General features: G+C 42.3%; 2 protein-coding genes across 4 annotated transcripts in view; both read right to left on the bottom strand.

Moving 5' to 3' along the window:
• Positions 1–3,026: 3,026 nt before the first annotated feature.
• LOC109882702 (glucoside xylosyltransferase 1) lies at positions 3,027–13,602 on the bottom strand. 3 transcript variants are annotated; one of them, XM_031821599.1, is made up of 7 exons: positions 12,876–13,602; positions 11,510–11,696; positions 10,691–10,822; positions 10,207–10,458; positions 9,770–9,893; positions 6,796–6,968; positions 3,027–5,281 (listed from the first exon to the last, which is right to left on the bottom strand). In XM_031821599.1, exons 1-7 carry the CDS (start codon positions 13,100–13,102, stop codon positions 5,114–5,116), a joined length of 1,263 nt encoding a protein of 420 aa, XP_031677459.1. In that variant the 5' UTR covers positions 13,103–13,602; the 3' UTR covers positions 3,027–5,113. The 3 variants fall into 3 exon arrangements, with proteins under 3 accessions (XP_031677459.1, XP_020330383.1, XP_031677460.1); XM_020474794.2 differs by having other exon boundaries at positions 3,408–5,281; positions 12,885–13,602; XM_031821600.1 differs by lacking the exon at positions 3,027–5,281 and having other exon boundaries at positions 5,294–6,968.
• A 1,144-nt stretch (positions 13,603–14,746) lies between these two features.
• LOC109882704 (YY1-associated factor 2) overlaps positions 14,747–22,501 on the bottom strand; it is a 32,880-nt gene continuing 25,125 nt past the window's right edge. Inside the window, exons 3-4 of the mRNA XM_031821609.1 lie at positions 21,734–21,889; positions 14,747–17,219 (exon numbers count right to left, since the gene is read on the bottom strand). Coding sequence (XP_031677469.1) covers positions 16,940–17,219; positions 21,734–21,889 — 436 coding nt within the window. The 3' untranslated portion in view covers positions 14,747–16,939. The remainder of the gene's footprint in view (positions 17,220–21,733; positions 21,890–22,501) is intronic.

The raw sequence follows: 22,501 nt of genomic DNA, 5'->3' as shown, positions 1-22,501 counted from the left end.
AGGTTATTACTGTTTTAGCTACATAGTAACAGGGGAAACTTAATGTAGAGCGTTAACAAGGTTATTACTGTTTTAGCTACATAGAAACAGGGGAAACTTAATGTAGAGCGTTAACAAGGTTATTACTGTTTTAGCTACATAGAAACAGGGGAAACTTAATGTAGAGCGTTAACAAGGTTATTACTGTTTTAGCTACATAGTAACAGGGGAAACTTAATGTAGAGCGTTAACAAGGTTATTACTGTTTTAGCTACATAGTAACAGGGGAAACTTAATGTAGAGCGTTAACAAGGTTATTACTGTTTTAGCTACATAGTAACAGGGGAAACAATGTAGAGCGTTAACAAGGTTATTACTGTTTTAGCTACATAGTAACAGGGGAAACTTAATGTAGAGCGTTAACAAGGTTATTACTGTTTTAGCTACATAGTAACAGGGGAAACTTAATGTAGAGCGTTAACAAGGTTATTACTGTTTTAGCTACATAGAAACAGGGGAAACTTAATGTAGAGCGTTAACAAGGTTATTACTGTTTTAGAAGATGTTCAAGTATCACAGTCTTGTCCTGTCCTGCTGTTCTATTCTCCACCTCATGGTCTCTCTGTTCCTCTGTATTCTCCACCTCATGGTCTCTCTGTTCCTCTGTATTCTCCACCTCATGGTCTCTCTGTTCCTCTGTATTCTCCACCTCATGGTCTCTCTGTTCCTCTGTATTCTCCACCTCATGGTCTCTCTGTTCTTCTGTATTCTCCACCTCATGGTCTCTCTGTTCCTCTGTATTCTCCACCTCATGGTCTCTCTGTTCCTCTGTATTCTCCACCTCATGGTCTCTCTGTTCCTCTGTATTCTCCACCTCATGGTCTCTCTGTTCCTCTGTATTCTCCACCTCATGGTCTCTCTGTTCCTCTGTATTCTCCACCTCATGGTCTCTCTGTTCCTCTGTATTCTCCACCTCATGGTCTCTCTGTTCCTCTGTATTCTTCACCTCATGGTCTCTGTTCCTCTGTATTCTCCACCTCATGGTCTCTCTGTTCCTCTGTATTCTCCACCTCATGGTCTCTCTGTTCCTCTATATTCTCCACCTCATGGTCTCTCTGTTCCTCTGTATTCTCCACCTCATGGTCTCTCTGTTCCTCTGTATTCTCCACCTCATGGTCTCTCTGTTCCTCTGTATTCTTCACCTCATGGTCTCTGTTCCTCTGTATTCTCCACCTCATGGTCTCTCTGTTCCTCTGTATTCTCCACCTCATGGTCTCTCTGTTCCTCTGTATTCTCCACCTCATGGTCTCTCTGTTCCTCTGTATTCTTCACCTCATGGTCTCTGTTCCTCTGTATTCTCCACCTCATGGTCTCTCTGTTCCTCTGTATTCTCCACCTCATGGTCTCTCTGTTCCTCTGTATTCTCCACCTCATGGTCTCTCTGTTCCTCTGTATTCTCCACCTCATGGTCTCTCTGTTCCTCTGTATTCTCCACCTCATGGTCTCTCTGTTGCTCTGTATTCTCCACCTCATGGTCTCTCTGTTCCTCTGTATTCTCCACCTCATGGTCTCTCTGTTCCTCTGTATTCTCCACCTCATGGTCTCTCTGTTCCTCTGTATTCTCCACCTCATGGTCTCTCTGTTCCTTCTTTTCTCATGCCTTCATCTCTATATAACTCTCAAGCTGTAGAATAATAGACAACCTCTCTTCTTGAGAAAACCAAGGCTTCCACAGGACAAACTCGTTACCTTGTCAACCATTGAAAAGAAATGTTTATTTTAGATGGATAATAACACACACACACACACACACACACACACACACACACACACACACACACACACACACACACACACGTCCCTCTACTAGAACACTGACCAGCAGTACTGACTGCTTGAGGTCATGTATTTATCTGTACCAGTTCAATCCCTAACCTCTGGTGAGAAATGAAATCATAGTTATTTATGAGGATATAAAACTTAAGAGTTTCAGGGAAGTAAAAACTAGCTGATAGAAAATATTGAATTTCTAACATTGTGCTCAAGCCCCTACCATTGTCTTCATCCCCTGGGAACCAGGGTGTTACTTGGTACGTTGGACCACAAAAGGTCAATTAAAGTCATTGATAACCTCTTATAGATGAAGTGGTAAATGAAGCTTTGTCACGTTATGAATCAGACCACAGCAGTAAAGGGATGGGTTCCATACCAAATGGCTCTTCCTGGTTACCGGGTTGGACTAGTAACCCAAAGGCTTCTGGATCCAATCCCCGAGCTGACAAGGTAAACATCTGTGGTTCTGCCCCTGAACAAGACAGTTAACCCATTGTTCCCTGGTCGCCGAAGACCAGGATGTGGATTAAGGCAGCCCCCCGCACCTCTCTGATTCAGAGGGGTTAAATGCAGGGTACCCCCCTTTACTTTCCCTTTCTATTCCCCATTTAGCGCACTACCATTCACCAGGGCCCATAGGAACCTGCTCAATAGTAGTGCACTGCATAGGGAATAGGGTTGCATTTGGGATGTAGACATGAATATATAGATGGGAAGGTGCATTACACTATAACACCATTCAATATTGTCAATGCCATGTCAGTAGAGCTGGGCGCCCTACAGCGTTATGTTAATGGCCCATCAGTTCCAGGTTATGAGCAGCTCAAAGCAGACAGACACCAGATCCCCAGACGGCCGGGTCACTGGGTATTTACTGTTATATTGATCTGTGAGGAACAGCGACAGAAACAGGCCATCAATCTGGCTCAAGTCCCTGACCTTCGCAGAATAAATGAAAAAGATGCTGAGTATCAGTGGAAATCTGATCATCTCATAAGGAACAGTCCCGGCGGTTAGGAGTTGGTTCCATCGTTTGCTTGAAGTGGAGGTGATGTGACACAATCAATGGAGACTATAGACAAGCCGCAAGCCAAGCACAAGTTCACAGGAGTTATTAGGGCGATGGCAGGGAATATCAGGCTTTCATATTGACATAGTGAATAGTTGTAAATACTACCTCCACTACGTAGCTGTTAACTGTAGGGACAATCATAAAGAATTGATACTTGATTTATTGACAGATTGACTCCCATCTAAACCACACAGGCAGCGCCCCATAACATTATTACTGCATAGATATTTTGACGGCATACATTTAGTTAATGGTGTATATTTGTCCCACATTTAGTCATGAATCCCCCTCCATGTAATAGGTGAACCTGACAGTCTCTCCTCTAGTCCAGCTAACTGCTGTTCATGATGCAGCAATGCTGCCATCTGGTGGCAAGCTGTCAAATTGTGTCCTACTGGATTTAACAGAATACATTACGTGTTGGTTAAGATACAGTGGCATATACAAAAAGGTGAGTACTACCTTTCTGGTACAAAATATACTGCATTTACCTGTTTACACATACAAAAAATACACAAAGTAATCATTAGGAAGATATGTATTGTAAAAAATGACTAAACAATTTCAAGATCATTCTATGACAGACAGAAGGAAGTTGTTTGTTTTGACGGTCAATGTTTCAAATATACATTCAACAGTGAAAAGAACTTTGGCATTAGTTATAAAACACAACGCAAATGAATGTACCGATCTGTCGTCTGAACAACACATGAAAACTGACTGACTGCAGAGTAAAGTGGTTCTTCAAAGACAATGTTCCAGCATGTTTACAGAAGGGGATTGACATCAGAGTAATAAAGACTGGTATAAATGTCTGACAATGTGTCTGAAACAGATCCATCCCCGCACGGCTTCATCCATACCACATCTAATGAAACCTTCACAAACAAAATAACACACAAAGAGAAGTACTGCTTCTAACTATTTCTGAAGTAAACAAATTCACACAAAAACTAAAGAACGACAATAAACTGTAAACATCCAGAACTCACATTAATCCGTATCTTGTTCCTCTTATCTTAAAATAGAAAGGGGAAAGACTGCCATTGAAAAAAGTGCATTTTCAATCAAGCAAACTCCAAAACAGCTTCCTGTCTGTGCCTTCTTCTTCTCCCATGGCACTATGCTGTCCACATTATGGCAGAGGGCTCAGAGTAGCTCTTTGTCAATAGGAGAGGTACCATTGAGCTTAGGAAGGCTGATTGAGTTTAGTCCTGTTCTGCAGGCCGGATAAGACCACATTCTCCAATATGGAGAGCAAGGCCTCTTGAATACAGCAGACAGCACTATTAAAGAAGAGCCTCGTCAGCATTGGAAATGTCATATAGCCTCCTATACAGATGACTATGACCAGAGAAACGCTGAACAAGATGTGGGATCTGTAGTGATGACAGCGACATCATTCTTCACACAGTATGTATCTCCTGCATATGAAGTCACCAACGTCCATCTAGTCTCTTCCTCCCGAGTGGCGAAGTGGTCTAAGACACTGCATCTCAATGCTAGAGGCGTCACTAGAGACCTTGGTTTGATCCCGGGCTGTATCACAACCGGCCGTGATCGGGAGTCCCATAGGGTGGCCCACAACTGGCCGTGATCAGGAGTCCCATAGGGTGGCCCACAACTGGCCGTGATCAGGAGTCCCATAGGGTGGCCCACAACTGGCCATGATCAGGAGTCCCATAGAGTGGCCCACAACCAGCCGTGATCAGGAGTCCCATAGGGTGGCCCACAACCAGCCGTGATCAGGAGTCCCATAGGGTGGCCCACAACCAGCCGTGATCAGGAGTCCCATAGAGTGGCCCACAACCAGCCGTGATCAGGAGTCCCATAGGGTGGCCCACAACTGGCCGTGATCAGGAGTCCCATAGGGTGGCCCACAACTGGCCGTGATCAGGAGTCCCATAGGGTGGCCCACAACTGGCCCAGCATCGTCCGGGTTAGGGGAGGGTTTTCCCGGGGTAGGCTGATATTGTAAAATTAAAATTTGTTCTTAACTGACTTGCCCAGTTAAATAAAAATGTATAAATAAATTCATTCAGCCATGTAGCTGTAGGTGCCAAGTAGTCATGAAACAGAAGACGACAAAATGAAACAATAAGAAACGCCCATTTTAGTTTTCCGTTGCAAAAGGTTTTGCTACAGTGTGCTCTAATGAACAGAACCCAGGCTACCACCTCTCTGAACATGACAACACTATAGGACAGCCTGGAGGCCCAGGACTTCAGACTACCATCCATGTGGACGCTGAGCATCTCTGTTGACGTTGGCCAGGCTGTGAGCCAGTCTCTTAGTAAACAGAACATGTGATTTACCACAGTATGAACGGGTCGTCTTCAACAGCTCTTCTTCCAGTGGGACCAGCAGAGAGCTCACAGGATCCTCCCTAAATGAGTACTGAGACAGAGCATTCTGTTATCAAACAGGCACTACGTGAACTCCACACTTCTAGATATGCAGCTGTGGCCAGAAATTCCTTACATTTTAGTCATTTGGCAGAAGCTCTTATACAGAGCGTCTTACAATCAGTACAATTCACCATTTTATAATTCACATCATTGCCTGCTTTTAATGTGTGATCAAATAGACAGGTAGTGAAACATGTTTAATAGTTGTAGAAAGACTTCCAACCTTTCTTTTCATTGGAATAAATGTCCATGAAGCTGCTGAGGTGATGTAGAGAGAGAAAAATCCCACCTTATTATCCTCCTCGGTCCAACTACAGACACAATCAGTCTCCTCTTCCCAATAATGGAAGTACCTTTACAACCCTCACAGGAAATCAAAGGGGATGACTATTTTACATCCTCTCGTTTGGTTTAGTCCCTGATATTGGGTTACTAAAAGTGAAGCCCCGCCCCCCCTGGTCATAAAGCTCCATTTCCAATGTGTGTGTTGTTTTTATGAGGATGACGGAGCACTGTGCCAGTGGAGGCTCTACATGAACCATCAGCACTAAAACTTTACTGCTCTTTCCTGGGCCTTGGTTTAACTGTGGCTTTAATACTCTCACATATTATGTATGAGGTGTGTGTGTGTGTCAGGCGTACTGAGAGGCAAGGACGAAATATTGACCAGGCATCTTTCTGATGGACGCGCGACCCTTAGTTATAGGAAAGCATTACGAACCTGGACATTAATGATGTCATTAAACAAATGCCCAGTGTCGGCGATATCATTAAAACAACTGATCAGTTAGAACACATCCTGATGAGGAAATCTGTTTCGCTCAACACTAAACCTTGTGGAGATCTGCATAGACGTGGTCTGGACGCACAAACAGTTCCACCTAATACACAATCAATGAAAGACAATCAAGTTGTTTTCCCATCTGTAAACCTTTATCTGTGATCGTTTAGCCTACCTGTCGTATGGCATTGTAGACGGCCCAGAAGGCGGGCTGAAATACTGCTCTGTGATCGTTTAGTTGACCTGTCGTATGGCATTGTAGACGGCCCAGAAGGCGGGCTGAAATACTGCTCTGTGATCGTTTAGCCTACCTGTCGTATGGCATTGTAGACGGCCCAGAAGGTGGGCTGAAATACTGCTCTGTGATCGCTTAGTTTACCTGTCATACGGTGTCGTAGACTACACTGATCTGTGATCGTTTAGTTTACCTGTCGTATGGCATTGTAGACTACACTGATCTGTGATCGTTTAGTTTACCTGTCGTATGGCGTCGTAGACTACACTGATCTGTGATCGTTTAGTTTACCTGTCGTATGGCGTCGTAGACTACACTGATCTGTGATCGTTTAGTTTACCTGTCGTACGGTGTCGTAGACTACACTGATCTGTGATCGTTTAGTTTACCTGTCGTACGGCGTCGTAGACTACACTGATCTGTGATCGTTTAGTTTACCTGTCATACGGTGTCGTAGACTACACTGATCTGCGATCGTTTAGTTTACCTGTCGTATGGCATCGTAGACGGCCCTGAAGGCAGGCTGTTTGAGGTCATGGTACACTCCTCTGTTCCCGTGCAGGATAAAGATACCCTCCTCCTCCGCGGAGCCACAGTTACTGCCGTAGATACAGTGGTCTGGACGGTAGTTCCAGTGGCAGGGGACTTCCAACAGACACTCTGGAGAAGGAGAGACAAGGGCTAGTTTAGTGGGGCACAAAGCCAATACCTGGCTTATGGCCCTGGAGCTTTTAGTTGATCATCTCGACACACATCTTATTACCCAGGTAAACAATATTTTTTTTATTTTACCTTTATTTAACTAGGCAAGTCAGTTAAGAACTAATTCTTATTTTCAATGACGGCCTAGGAACAGTGGGTTAACTGCCTGTTCAGGGGCAGAACGACAGATTTGTACTTTGTCAGCTCGGGGATTCGAACTTGCAACCTTTCGGTTAGAAGTCCATGCTCTAACCACTAGGCTACCCTGCCGACAAGACACTGCTGCCCTGCAAGGCTGGAGCTGGGATACCTGCCACAACTATTACATTTAAAAGGTTCATGTTTCTAATCAAATCTAATTTTATTTGTCACCTGCCGAATACAACAAGTGTAGTAGACCTTACAGTGAAATGCTGAATACAACAGGTGTAGTAGACCTTACAGTGAACTGCTGAATACAACAGGTGTAGTAGACCTTACAGTGAAATGCTGAATACAACAGGTGTAGTAGACCTTACAGTGAACTGCTGAATACAACAGGTGTAGTAGACCTTACAGTGAAATGCTGAATACAACAGGTGTAGTAGACCTTACAGTGAAATGCTGAATACAACAGGTGTAGTAGACCTTACAGTGAAATGCTGAATACAACAGGTGTAGTAGACCTTACAGTGAAATGCAGAATACAACAGGTGTGGTAGACCTCACAGTGAAATGCTGAATACAACAGGTGTAGTAGACCTCACAGTGAAATGCTGAATACAACAGGTGTAGTAGATCTTACAGTGAAATGCTGAATACAACAGGTGTAGTAGACCTTACAGTGAACTGCTGAATACAACAGGTGTAGTAGACCTTACAGTGAACTGCTGAATACAACAGGTGTAGTAGATCTTACAGTGAAATGCTGAATACAACAGGTGTAGTAGACCTTACAGTGAACTGCTGAATACAACAGGTGTAGTAGACCTTACAGTGAACTGCTGAATACAACAGGTGTAGTAGACCTTACAGTGAACTGCTGAATACAACAGGTGTAGTAGACCTTACAGTGAACTGCTGAATACAACAGGTGTAGTAGATCTTACAGTGAACTGCTGAATACAACAGGTGTAGTAGACCTTACAGTGAACTGCTGAATACAACAGGTGTAGTAGACCTCACAGTGAAATGCTGAATACAACAGGTGTAGTAGACCTTACAGTGAACTGCTGAATACAACAGGTGTAGTAGATCTTACAGTGAACTGCTGAATACAACAGGTGTAGTAGACCTTACAGTGAACTGCTGAATACAACAGGTGTAGTAGACCTTACAGTGAAATGCTGAATACAACAGGTGTAGTAGACCTTACAGTGAAATGCTGAATACAACAGGTGTAGTAGACCTTACAGTGAAATGCTGAATACAACAGGTGTAGTAGACCTCACAGTGAAATGCTGAATACAACAGGTGTAGTAGACCTTACAGTGAAATGCTGAATACAACAGGTGTAGTAGACCTTACAGTGAAATGCTGAATACAACAGGTGTAGTAGACCTTACAGTGAAATGCTGAATACAACAGGTGTAGTAGACCTCACAGTGAAATGCTGAATACAACAGGTGTAGTAGACTTTACAGTGAACTGCTGAATACAACAGGTGTAGTAGACCTTACAGTGAAATGCTGAATACAACAGGTGTAGTAGACCTTACAGTGAAATGCTGAATACAACAGGTGTAGTAGACCTTACAGTGAAATGCTGAATACAACAGGTGTAGTAGACCTTACAGTGAAATGCTGAATACAACAGGTGTAGTAGATCTTACAGTGAACTGCTGAATACAACAGGTGTAGTAGACCTTACAGTGAACTGCTGAATACAACAGGTGTAGTAGACCTCACAGTGAACTGCTGAATACAACAGGTGTAGTAGACCTTACAGTGAACTGCTGAATACAACAGGTGTAGTAGACCTCACAGTGAACTGCTGAATACAACAGGTGTAGTAGACCTTACAGTGAAATGCTGAATACAACAGGTGTAGTAGACCTTACAGTGAACTGCTGAATACAACAGGTGTAGTAGACCTCACAGTGAACTGCTGAATACAACAGGTGTAGTAGACCTTACAGTGAAATGCTGAATACAACAGGTGTAGTAGACCTCACAGTGAACTGCTGAATACAACAGGTGTAGTAGACCTTACAGTGAACTGCTGAATACAACAGGTGTAGTAGACCTTACAGTGAACTGCTGAATACAACAGGTGTAGTAGACCTGAATACAACAGGTGTAGTAGACCTGAATACAACAGGTGTAGTAGACCTGAATACAACAGGTGTAGTAGACCTGAATACAACAGGTGTAGTAGACCTTACAGTGAACTGTTTACTTACAAGCATATAACCAACAAAGCTTTAAAAAAGTGTTATGTAAAAAATATAAAATAAAATGAACAAATAATTCAACTGCAGCAGTAAAATCATGTTGAATGATGTGTTAAACAGCTGTGTGTTGAGAGTAGAGTCTCTCCAAGGTTGTGACTCCTTTCTAGGGAGTTTTTCCTAGCCACCGTCCTTCTACACCTGCATTGCTTGCTGTTTGGGGTTTTAGGCTGGGTTTCTGTACAGCACTTTGAGATATCAGCTGATGTAAGAAGGGCTTTATAAATGAATTTGATTTGATGTTTCTACTATAACAACCATATACACTGTCTATATGTCATGTGTCTCATCATGTGGTGCAATAAGGGAGGTACTGAGCTGTGAGTCTCACCAGGGTTGTGATGGAAGATGATGTTGAGCAGGTCCTGGTCTCCCCAGGTCATGTTTAGTTTATATTTCTGCAGCAGGGGCATCAGCAGCTCCTCCCACCTCAGACCCACTGACGTCATGTCATTCTGATCACACAGAACAGGACAGAGGGTGTGTTACATTGTGGAAAACGAGCTAAGTGTAAAATTGTGCCTGTGCAAACATCTTTATTATGAGGTTTGTTTGTCATTCATTCAACAAGGATACATTTATTGCAGAAAATCTCGATTCTCCCATCTCTGGATGACATTATATCTGACTATATTGCAATGGTGGCCTCTGCTGGTCGAAGTTTATATTACATCTGAATGTATTGCAATGTGACCTCTGCTGGTCAAAGTTTATATTACATCTGACTGTATTGCAATGGTGACCTCTGCTGGTCAAAGTTTATATTACCTTGAAGTATGTGGCCCTGATGCGTGTCATGTTCATGAGCATGACTCCAGAGTTGATGCCAGTCCTGCCATAGTAGGGGTGGCGGGCGAAGCGGCTGTACCAGGCGATGCGTGGCTCCTCGTGCTCCGGCGCCATGGCGGCCAGCTGGGTAGCGTTGAAGTGAGCTAGCAGGGACCACAGAGCGTCTACAGGCTGGAGGAACAAGATGTCCGAGTCCACGTAGACTAGAGAATCCACCTCCTTTAGGATGAGCTGGGGAACAGAAACAGAGGTTAGAGGTCAGAGGCCAGGAACAAGATGTCTGAGTCCACCTCCTTTAGGATCAACTGAAGACAAGAGAGAATCAGAAACAGACAATCAATTTAGCAGTGTACACATGTACAGTAACATTTTTACTCCAAGATATTATTCTGAGGCCCTGGAAACCATCATCACGCTAATATTTAGTTAAACAAAGTGGAATTTCTCCAGCTATGAAACTCACAGGTAGGAATAGTCTCTGAGAAGCACATGGTTTGAAGAGCTTCTTCCACTCTCCAGCATTCTCACGGGGGAAGGTGATGGGGTAAAGAGTGTAGTTAAACCTGGAACGGAACGACCCTGGCCACGACTCTAACTAAACACAGAACAAAGCAAACAGACAAGTGTTATTACACAGAGCTTTTAAAAAGACCTGACGACGCTGGGCCAATAGTGTGCTGCCCTATGGGACTCCCGATCACAGTCGGTTGTGATACAGCCTGGGATCGAACCAGGGTCTGTAGTGACGCCTCTAGCACTGAGATGCAGTGCCCTAGACCGCTGCGCCACTCGGGTGAGCCGTAAGCTCATCATATTAGCATTGCGGTTCTTAACACAAACCAGTACGCCTGGCACCTACTACCGTTCCCAATTCAAAAGGCACTGTCTTGCCCATTCACCCTCTGAAGGCCAGACACACAATTCATGTCTCAAGGCTTAAAAATCCTTCTTTAACCGGTCTCCTCACCTTCATCTACACTGATTGAAGTGGCTTTAACAGGTGACATCAACAAGGGATCATAGCTTTCACCTGGATTCACCTGGTCAGTCTGTTATGGAAAGAGCAGGTGTTCATAGTGTTTTCTATTCTGTGTGTATCATGTACACTGGACCAAATGGGACTTTATTGAAGCCTACATGTTAGAGTTGGGATGTAGATGCTATTACATTATCATAGTAGGACATGTGATATTACAACGTCATTATCACATCTCATTACTACCACATTATTATGCTTCCAATCACAGGCTATAGGCCTTGTAGTGCATCCAGTCCAACTCACAGCCTCTATAAAGCTGGCGTGCAGCTGGTCTTCAGCGAAGATGTGTAGGCACAGTGGATTGATGCTGAGCATAACAGCAGACTTCAGCATGGTGAGAGTCTCCTGTAGTCTCTGTCCGCAGGCCACGACAGCCAGGTGCATGGCTGCAGCCGTCCTCACACGGCCCTCTGCTTTCCTCAGGATGTACCTGCCAATAAAGACAAGTATGCTACAGTTAAACCAATGTTTGTTTCATTTAAAAGGTTACAACCTTTGTCAATGATTTGTGCCAGGTTCACCAACTGGTTCAGAGGATTTGAAAAGGCTATTCTTCTCCTCTCATCACACAGCAATCCAGATGCCTGTCACCGCCAGCTACACCTGATAGCCGACAGAGATCCCTTGCTTGACTGAAGAGAGACAAAGCAGCCAGGTGAGCATTTAAAAGTTGTTGTAGGAGAGAAGGGGGTGTGTTCGTCTAGGCAACCAGATTATCTTGTTTTCATTCACACTAGTTTGTTGACTGTAACAAACTGTTAAAGGCCATAAGCACCCGTTTAATTGCATATCCTGTTGCTTAGCAATCCAGCAGAGACCACTGAAGTTGGCCAACAGATATTTAACTTCCATTTCAACAACTGCAATCTGTTTTCCTATTATTATTATTATTCAGTGGTAATGCTTTTCTGGTGTAGACTACCGACTCAAGCCCACATGTGTTTGTCTCAAGACATCTGTAACTAGTATTTATTTTGATTTAACCTTTATTTAACTAGGCAAGTCAGTTAAGAACACATTCGTATGTACAATGTCGGTCCCCTAGTAGGTCAGCCAGCACCACCTCAAAGTGTTGGTCAAAAAGGTGAAGGAAAACCAATCAGCTATGAAAATAAATCGGTGTCACTCTTGATGTTGTGGAAATAACTCAACAGTCAAGTCACGAAGAAATATATGTTATTGAACCTCCATGCGCGCTAGTGAACTTAATTCAACCAGTCAACTTTCCCGCAGAAAAAAATGCGTATGTTTCTTTAGTACAGGTACATACACGTTATATTGAGCTTGTTTCGCTATATTTACATTTCTTTGCGAGCAGCAATTGATCCTAATGTAGTTGTTTGGGCTGGAACTGCGAGTACAGTGTCCATGACCATAGTGAACGTGGGAAGGATGCAGAAAGTTAACCAGAGGAATTGTTACAATAAGTCTTGTCGCAATATATTTGTTGATACTGATACTATTGTGGCACATCTGTCAATGGTGCACATTCCAATACATTACTTGCAGAGGAAATATTTGTTCACCAAGAAAGTTATGCATTCGTTTAGTTTGAAGCCTTTTGAAGTGTATTACAATCTAGCTATATTATAAACAGTGTAACTATTACCCAGTGTACCAGAGTTGATCGCCTGGGTCTGTTTCGTCTGGGCCTCGCCTGGTTTCTTGTCCAATGTCGCTTCGCTTAGAGGCCGCGGCTCGATGGAGGAAAGTCTTCTCACCCAGTCCTCCTCCGACGACCGACAGATCTGAATAAAATAGTTTGCTATACACGTACAAGGCCGAGAACACGGCAAACAACATGCACACGAGGAATGCACGAATGTAGCGGCGCATTATTAAAAGTAAAAGCGCTTTCAGAACTCAAAGTCATGACACAGAACGAAGCTGGCTGCTACCATTCACACTGCAGGCAAGACACTGTTCTGTGAGAACCATTGGGGGAAGGGAGGGGTATAAATAACAGTGAATCCCTTTCCCGGTCTGTGTGTGACTCTGAGAAGTAGGCTACACAATAAATATACTTTTCAAAACCACATTCATGAGGAAATATCAGACCATCCTTCTGATATTACTGATATGTTTTAATTGTCGACCTATAATAAACGAAACTGCATTGTATTTGATGTGGGTTATAGGTTATCCACTAGATGGCGCTATCGGTATGTAAAAAGGCTGGCTTTTCATCCTCGGTAGCCACCGGAGGGCCAGACAAAGGAAAGATCTACTCTACCTACCGCGCCTTCAGAAAGTATTCACACCCCTAGACTTTTTCCACATTTTGTTGTGTTACAGCCTGAATTTAAAATGGATTAAATTGAGATTTTGTGTCACTGGCCTACACACAATACCCCACAATGTCAAAGTGGAATTAAAAAAATTAAAGCTAAAATGTCTTGAGTCAATAAGTATTCAACCACCCTGTTATGACAAGCCTAAATCAGTTCGGGAGTAAAAAAAAGTGTGTTTAACAAGTCATCTAATAAGTTGCATGGACTCACTCTGTGTGCAATAACAGTTGTTAACATGATTTTTGAATGACTACCTCATCTCTGTACCCCACACATACAATTATCTGAAAGGTCCCTCAGTCGAGCAGTGAATTTCAAACACAGATTCAACCATAAAGTTTAGGGAGGTTTTCCAATGCCTCACAAAGAAGGGCTCCTATTGGTAGATGGGTAAAAAATCAAATAAAAAACCAGAAATGTAATATCCCTCTGAGCCTGGTGAAGTTATTAATTACACTGTGGATGGTGTATCAATACACCCAGTCACTACACAGATGTAGGCCTCCTTCCTAACTCAGTCGCCAGAGAGGAAGAAATGGGATTCTAACATGTATTGACTCAGGGGGTTGAATACTTATCTAGATCGTTGACAACAAAAAAATACAATTTTTGAGGAAAAAGTCAAGGTGTGTGAATACTGTACATCATGCCAATTGTGTCGGTCAAACACTGTGGCTAGAATTGCTTTCACTACTTACCCATTATTGGTCATCAATGACCATCCAAACATACGTTCCCTAGAACCCTGGTTCATATCCAGGACAAGCTGATAAAGTCTAGAACCCTGGTTCATATCCAGGAAAACTGTTAAAGTCTAGAACCCTGGTTCATATCCAGGAAAACTGTTAAAGTCTAGAACCCTGGTTCATATCCAGGACAAGCTGATAAAGTCTAGAACCCTGGTTCATATCCAGGAAAACTGTTAAAGTCTAGAACCCTGGTTCATATCCAGGAAAACTGTTAAAGTCTAGAACCCTGGTTCATATCCAGGACAAGCTGATAAAGTCTAGAACCCTGGTTCATATCCAGGACAAGCTGATAAAGTCTAGAACCCTGGTTCATATCCAGGACAAGCTGATAAAGTCTAGAACCCTGGTTCATATCCAGGACAAGCTGATAAAGTCTAGAACCCTGTTGTTATAGAAACATGAACAACAGGCAGAAAGCAGAACTCTTTTCCAATACCTAATGCCATTATTTAGATCTTTCTTTATAGACATTGAACCATGTAATCAACCAAGTCCTCCATACATTTCTAAACAGAAAAGCTTGGTAGAAACAAAACAAAGGATAGAAAATGTAACAGTGAATGTTGTGACACGGTTATGATCAACCATTTGAGGTGGTGTTAAAACGGACACAATTCAAAAACAGACGCTGTTTTGAAGAACATTTTCTCATGAATGATAAAACCACACCAGGTCCCGGCTGATGTGAGTCAATGACAATACAATTCAGTCTCCAACACATTCAATCAATAAATGACACTTTACAACTGAGAGACAAGTACCAAAAGAGAGCCCATAGGTTTTCCATCCTCTCCACCTGTACCTCATGTTTTCTCCCATAATGCAACACAAACTGAAGAACTCTGAACCATAATCATCATGTCACGACAGTTCTCATTGGACAGGAGGTTGAAAGTTCCGATGTTGACATGGATACTAACACTGACGTGATGTTATAACACATTAAAACAGAGCTGTACAATAGGCTAAGATCAGCTAAATGTAATGACATTACTTCATGTTTAGAACACAGGTTTCAAAAAATAGTTTTTAAAAGTCAGTTAAATTGGCCTAAAGTTAATCAGAGAAATGTAATTAAAACAAGACTTCAGTTTGTGGTGTTTTTTTAGTCCAAAAGCAAACCACAACTCAAGGTTGGTAGTAGTAGTGCTAGCTATAAACTGTAGCTGCTAAATGTGTTGATCTAGCTATAAACTGTAGCTGCTAAATGTGTTGATCTAGCTGTAACCTGTAGCTGCTAAATGCGTTGATCTAGCTGTAACCTGTAGCTGCTAAATGCGTTGATCTAGCTGTAACCTGTAGTTGCTAAATGTGTTGATCTAGCTGTAACCTGTAGCTGCTAAATGTGTTGATCTAGCTGTAACCTGTAGCTGCTAAATGTGTTGATCTAGCTGTAACCTGTAGCTGCTAAATGTGTTGATCTAGCTGTAACCTGTAGCTGCTAAATGTGTTGATCTAGCTGTAGCCTGTAGCTGCTAAATGTGTTGATCTAGTTGTAACCTGTAGCTGCTAAATGTGTTGATCTAGCTGTAACCTGTAGCTGCTAAATGTGTTGATCTAGCTGTAACCTGTAGCTGCTAAATGTGTTGATCTAGCTGTAACCTGTAGCTGCTAAATGTGTTGATCTAGCTGTAGCCTGTAGCTGCTAAATGTGTTGATCTAGCTGTAGCCTGTAGCTGCTAAATGTGTTGATCTAGCTGTAACCTGTAGCTGCTAAATGTGTTGATCTAGCTGTAACCTGTAGCTGCTAAATGTGTTGATCTAGCTGTAACCTGTAGCTGCTAAATGTGTTGATCTAGCTGTAACCTGTAGCTGCTAAATGTGTTGATCTAGCTGTAACCTGTAGCTGCTAAATGTGTTGATCTAGCTGTAGCCTGTAGCTAGTATTACAGTAAATGTGCAAGTCCAGAGATAACATTACATATCAGAGTTGAGGACAGAGGAGTGAGGTTAGAGTGGCCTATGTTAAGCCATGAGTAGTCATAGCCAAGGTCTAGGGGTTGGGGATCCAGGCCAAGGTCTATGGGTTGGGGATCCAGGCCACGGTCTCAGTGTCGGGGATCCAGGCCAAGGTCTAGGGGTTGGGGGTCCAGGCCAGGGTCTAGGGGTTGGGGGTCCAGGCCAGGGTCTATGGGTTGGGGATCCAGGCAAAGGTCTCAGTGTCGGGGATCCAGGCCAAGGTCTAGGGGTTGGGGGTCCAGGCCAGGGTCTAGGGGTTGGGGGTCCAGGCCAGGGTCTAGGGGTTGGGGATCCAGGCCAAGGTCTCGGTGTCGGGGATCCAGGCCAAGGTCTAGGGGTTGGGGGTCCAGGCCAGGGTCTATGGGTTGGGGATCCAGGCAAAGGTCTCAGTGTCAGGGATCCAGGCCAAGGTCTAGGGGTTGGGGGTCCAGGCCAGGGTCTAGGGGTCCAGGCCAGGGTCTAGGGGTTGGGGATCCAGGCCACGGTCTAGGGGTTGGAGGTCCAGGCCAAGGTCTAGGGGTCGGGGATCCAGGCCAAGGTCTAGGGGTCGTGGATCCAGGCCAAGGTCTAGGGGTTGGGGATCCAGGACAAGGTCTAGGGGTTGGGGATCCAGGACAAGGTCTAGGGGTTGGAGGTCTGAGGGTCTGTTGGGCTGGGGTTCCAATTGGGGTGGTCTAGTGGGACTCTGTCCCGACTAAGAAGCCCTCTCCCCGGGGTGAAGATGACCGTGAGATCCCTCTCTCAGCGTTGTTGTCTGAGCTGGAGCCACTGTGGTGTTCTGCAGACACAGACACAGTGCTGGAGGGTGTGGTAGAGGTGGGGGGTGTGGTGGTGGTGGTGGAGGAGGGGGGAGGTTTGGTTTTCTCCTTAAAGTCTGTGATGATGACAGTCAGGTCTCCAACCGTGACCTCTAGGTGCTGAGCGCTGCTCCTGTCTATGTTTTTTAACCTGGGCCTGATGGAGGGAGAGGAGACAGATGATGTTATAAGCCTTTGACAGAGAGAGAGAGGATAGGGGTAAACCACACAAACTGGAGCGCTTATGAAATATGTGGAAACCATATACAGTTGAAGTCGGAGGTTTACATGCACCTTAGCCAAGTACATTTAAACTCAGTTTTTCCACAATTCCTGAAATGTAATCCTTGTAAAAATTCCCTGTTTTAGGTAAATTAAAATCACCACTTTATTTTAAGAATGTGAAATGTCAGAATAATAGTAGAGAGAATGATTTATTTCAGCTTTAATTTCTTCCATCATATACCCAGTGGGTCAGAAGTTTACATACACTCAATTAGTATTTGGTAGCTTTGCATTTAAATTGTTGAACTTGGGTCAAACGTTTCAGGTAGCCTTCCACAAGCTTCCCACAATAAGTTGGGTGAATTTTGGCCCATTCCTCCTGACAGAGCTGGTGTAACTGAGTCAGGTTTGTCGGCCTCCTTGCTCACACACGCTTGTTCAGTTCTGCCCACAAATTTTCTATGGGATGGAGGTCAGGGCTTTATGATGGCCGCTCCAATACCTTGACTTTGTTGTTCTTAAGCCATTTTGCCACAACTTTGGAAGTATGCTTGGGGTCATTGTCCATTTGGAAGACCCATTTGCGACCAAGCTTCAACTTCCTGACTGATGTCTTGAGATGTTGCTTCAATATATCCACATAATTTCCCTTCCTCATGATGCTATCTATTTTGTGAAGTGCACCAGTCCCTCCTGCAGCAAAACGCCCCCACAACATGATGCTGCCACCCCCGTTCTTCACGGTTGGGATGGTGTTCTTCGGCTTCCCCCTTTTTCCACTTCTAATTTCCTTTCATCAGACCAGAGGACATTTCTCCAAAAGTATGATCTTTGTCCCCATGTGCAGTTGCAAACGGTAGTCTGGCTTTTGTATGGCGTGTTTGGAGCAGTGGCTTCTTCCTTGCTGAGCGGCCTTTCAGGCTATGTCGATATAAGACTTGTTTTACTGCGGATATAGATACTTTTGTACCAGTTTCCACCAGCATCTTCACAAGGTATTGCTGTTGTTCTGGGATTGATTTGCACTTTTCGCACCAAAGTACGTTCATCTCTAGGAGACAGAACGCGTCTCCTTCCTGAGCGGTATGACGGCTGCGTGGTCCCATGGTGTTTATACTTGTGTACTATTGTTTGTACAGATGAACGTGGTACCTTCAGGTGTTTTGATTTTCCCATGATGTCAAGCAGAGTCATTGAGTTTGAAGGTAGGCCTTGAAATACATCCACACCTCCAATTGACTCAAATGGTGTCAATTAACCTATCAGAAGCTTCTAAAGCCATGACATCACTTTCTGGAACTTTCCAAGCTGTTTAAAGGCACAGTCAACTTAGTGTATGAAAACTTCTGACCCACTGGAATTGTGATACAGTGAATTATAAGTGAAAAAAATCTGTCTGTAAACAATTTTTGTAAAAAATGATGTGTCATGCACAAAGTAGATGTCCTAACCAACTTGACAAAACTATAGTTTGTTAACAAGACATTTGTGGATTGAGTTTTAATGACTTCAACCTAGGTGTACGTAAAGTTCAGACTTGAACTGTACCTTTCTACTATCATCCTACTTTGATACTGCTACACTGATACTAATAATACTAGTAATAATCCCACTATCATACTAATAATAAACACTATCATGCTGATACTACTATTAATCACACCATCATACTACTAAACACTATCATGCTGATACTACTATTAATCACACTATCATACTACTAAACACTATCATGCTGATACTAATCACACTATCATGCTACTACTAATCACACTATCATGCTACTACTAATCACACTATCATGCTACTACTAATCATACTATCATACTACTAAACACGATCATGCTGATACTAATCACACTATCATGCTGATACTAATCACACTATCATGCTGATACTAATCACACTATCATGCTACTACTAATCACACTATCATGCTACTACTAATCACACTATCATGCTACTACTAATCACACTATCATACTACTACTACTAATCACACTATCATACTACCACCACTACTAATCACACTATCATACTCCTACTACTAATCACACCATACTACTACTAATCACACCATACTCCTACTATTCACACCATACTACTACTAATCACACTATCATACTACTACTACAAATCACACTATCATACTACTACTACTAATCACACCATACTACTACTAATCACACCATACTACTAATTATCACACCATCATACTACTACTACTAATCACACCATACTACTACTAATCACACCATACTCCTACTATTCACACCATACTACTACTAATCACACTATCATACTACTACTACTAATCACACCATAATACTACTAATCACACCATACTACTACTTATCACACCATACTACTACTACTACACACTATCATACTACAACTACTACTAAACACTATAATACTACTACTACTAATCACACTATCATACTACTACTACTAATCACACTATCATACTACTACTACTAATCACACTATCATACTACTACTACTACTACTACTACTAATCACACTATCATACTACTACTACTACTACTACTAATCACACTATCATACTACTACTACAAATCACACTATCATACTACTACTACTAATCACACCATACTACTACTAATCACACCATACTACTAATTATCACACCATACTACTACTACTACACACTATCATACTACAACTACTACTAAACACTATAATACTACTACTACTAATCACACTATCATACCACTACTACTACTAATCACACTATCATACTACTACTAATCACACTATCATACTACTAATCACACCATACTACTACTAATCACACCATACTACTACTACTACTAAACACTATCATACTACTACTACACACTACTACTACTACTACACACTATCATACTACTAATCACACCAGACTACTACTACTACTACACACTATCATACTACTACTAATCACACCATACTACAACTACTACTAAACACTATAATACTACTACTACTAATCACACTATCATACTACTACTACTACACACTATCATACTACTACTACTACTAAACACTATCATACTACTACTACTAATCACACCATACTACTACTACTACACACTATCATACTACTACTACTACACACTATCATACTACTACTACACACTATCATACTACTACTACTAATCACACTATCATGCTGATACTAATTACACTATCATGCTGATACTAATCACACTATCATACTACTACTACTACTAATCACACTATCATACTACTACTACTAATCACACTCCTACTACTATCATACTACTAATCACACGATCATACTACTACTACTAATCACACGATCATACTAATCACACTATCATACTACTACTAATCACACGATCATACTACTACTAATCACACCATACTACTACTACTAACCACACTATCATACTACTACTACTACTAACCACACTATCATACTACTACTACTACTAATCACACCATACTACTACTACTAATCACACTATCATACAACTACTACTCATCACACTAAACTACTACTACTAATCACACGATCATACTACTACTACTACTAACCACCATACTACTACTACTACTACTACTAATCACACTATACTACTACTAATCACACCATACTACTACTACTACTAATCACACCATACTACCACCACTACTAATCACACTATCATACTACTACTAATCACACTATCATACTACTAATCATACTACTACTACCAATCACACTATCATACTACTACTACTAATCACACTATCATACTACTACTACTAATCACACTATCATACTACTACTACTAATCACACTATCATACTACTACTACTAATCACACTATCATACTACTACTAATCACACTATCATACTACTACTACTAATCACACCATACTACTAATTATCACACCATCATACTACTACTACTAAACACTATCATACTACTACTACACACTACTACTACACACTATCATACTACTAATCACACCATACTACTACTACTACTACTAAACACTATCATACTACTACTACTACACACTATCATACTACAACTACTAAACACTATAATACTACTACTACTAATCACACTATCATACTACTACACACTATCATACTACTACTACTAATCACACTATCATACTACTACTACTAAATACTATCATACTACTAAACACTATCATACTACTACTACTAAACACTATCATACTACTACTACACACTATCATATTATTACTACTACTACTACTACTACTAAACACAATCATACTACTACTACTACTACACACTATCATACTACTACTACTACTACTACACACTATCATACTACTACTACACACTATCATACTACTACTACACACTATCATATTACTACTAATCACACCATACTACTACTACTACAGGTTAAATGCAACAGGTTCATGATAAACAGTTATTTATCTGTGAATGTTTACCTCATCTTCTTGTGGTTGTTCTTCTTCACTGTGGGCTCTTTGTCATTCTTCTCCTGGTCCGTTCTGTCCTTCTTGTCCTTCTTGGGCAGCAGCGTGGGCGAGGCGAACTGCGGAGCTACCCGCTGAGCAACCAGCTGGGAGACAGGACGAGGCTTCCTGTAGGAGCACACCGTACCATTAGTGAGACAGGGAAGCGTTTAGCGAGCAAAACCAATGTGTTATATTTACAAACTATCTAGTAATTAGCCGTTTCTAAGCCATTTATAAAGTACACCTTAATGTAAAGTGTCGACAATAACGTTTGAAAAAGCTGGAAACTTGGATACAGCAATCAACAATGACGTCACTTATGGGAAAAACAGAACTAGGCCAACATGACAAGTGAAAAGGCTGAAGCAGTGACCACGAACCACCCAGCTTCATACTTAAAAGAACATACAGCATTGAATGCAATCTGTGGGTGTAGTCAAACCTACTCCCTGAAGAAGCAGCTACCCCATGTCCTCCTCCTCTGTCGAAATGCTTCACAAAAACATGCATTATGCAATTATTCCACTGTATACATGAGCTGTCAGGTCCTGTACTCTGCTTCTTTAGGGACGGACAAATCACTAGTGTGAATGCCAGCCCAGCCCACAGTGCTGACAGACCCATCTGCTGTTCTGCATGGTGAGATTACTACACCATACAGTCAGTGTGTGTGTTGTGTTCTGCCATGGTGAGGTTACTACACCATACAGTCAGTGTGTGTGTTGTGTATGTGTGTTG

The sequence above is a fragment of the Oncorhynchus kisutch genome, unplaced genomic scaffold, assembly GCF_002021735.2.
Source record: "Oncorhynchus kisutch isolate 150728-3 unplaced genomic scaffold, Okis_V2 scaffold3997, whole genome shotgun sequence".
Classification (NCBI taxonomy): domain Eukaryota; kingdom Metazoa; phylum Chordata; class Actinopteri; order Salmoniformes; family Salmonidae; genus Oncorhynchus; species Oncorhynchus kisutch.
Note: the sequence above shows the minus strand (reverse complement) of the source record. Positions and strands in the feature narration are given on the sequence as shown.

Coding starts and splice junctions, on each gene's coding strand:
- LOC109882702 (XM_031821599.1), bottom strand. CDS start 13,102: ATGCGCCGCTACATTCGTGCATTCCTCGTGTGCATGTTGTTTGCCGTG. Junction 11,697..12,875: donor GATCAACTCTGGTACACTGG/GTAATAGTTACA, acceptor CTTTATTGGCAG/GTACATCCTGAGGAAAGCAG. Junction 9,894..10,206: donor TCAGGGCCACATACTTCAAG/GTAATATAAACT, acceptor CTGTGTGATCAG/AATGACATGACGTCAGTGGG.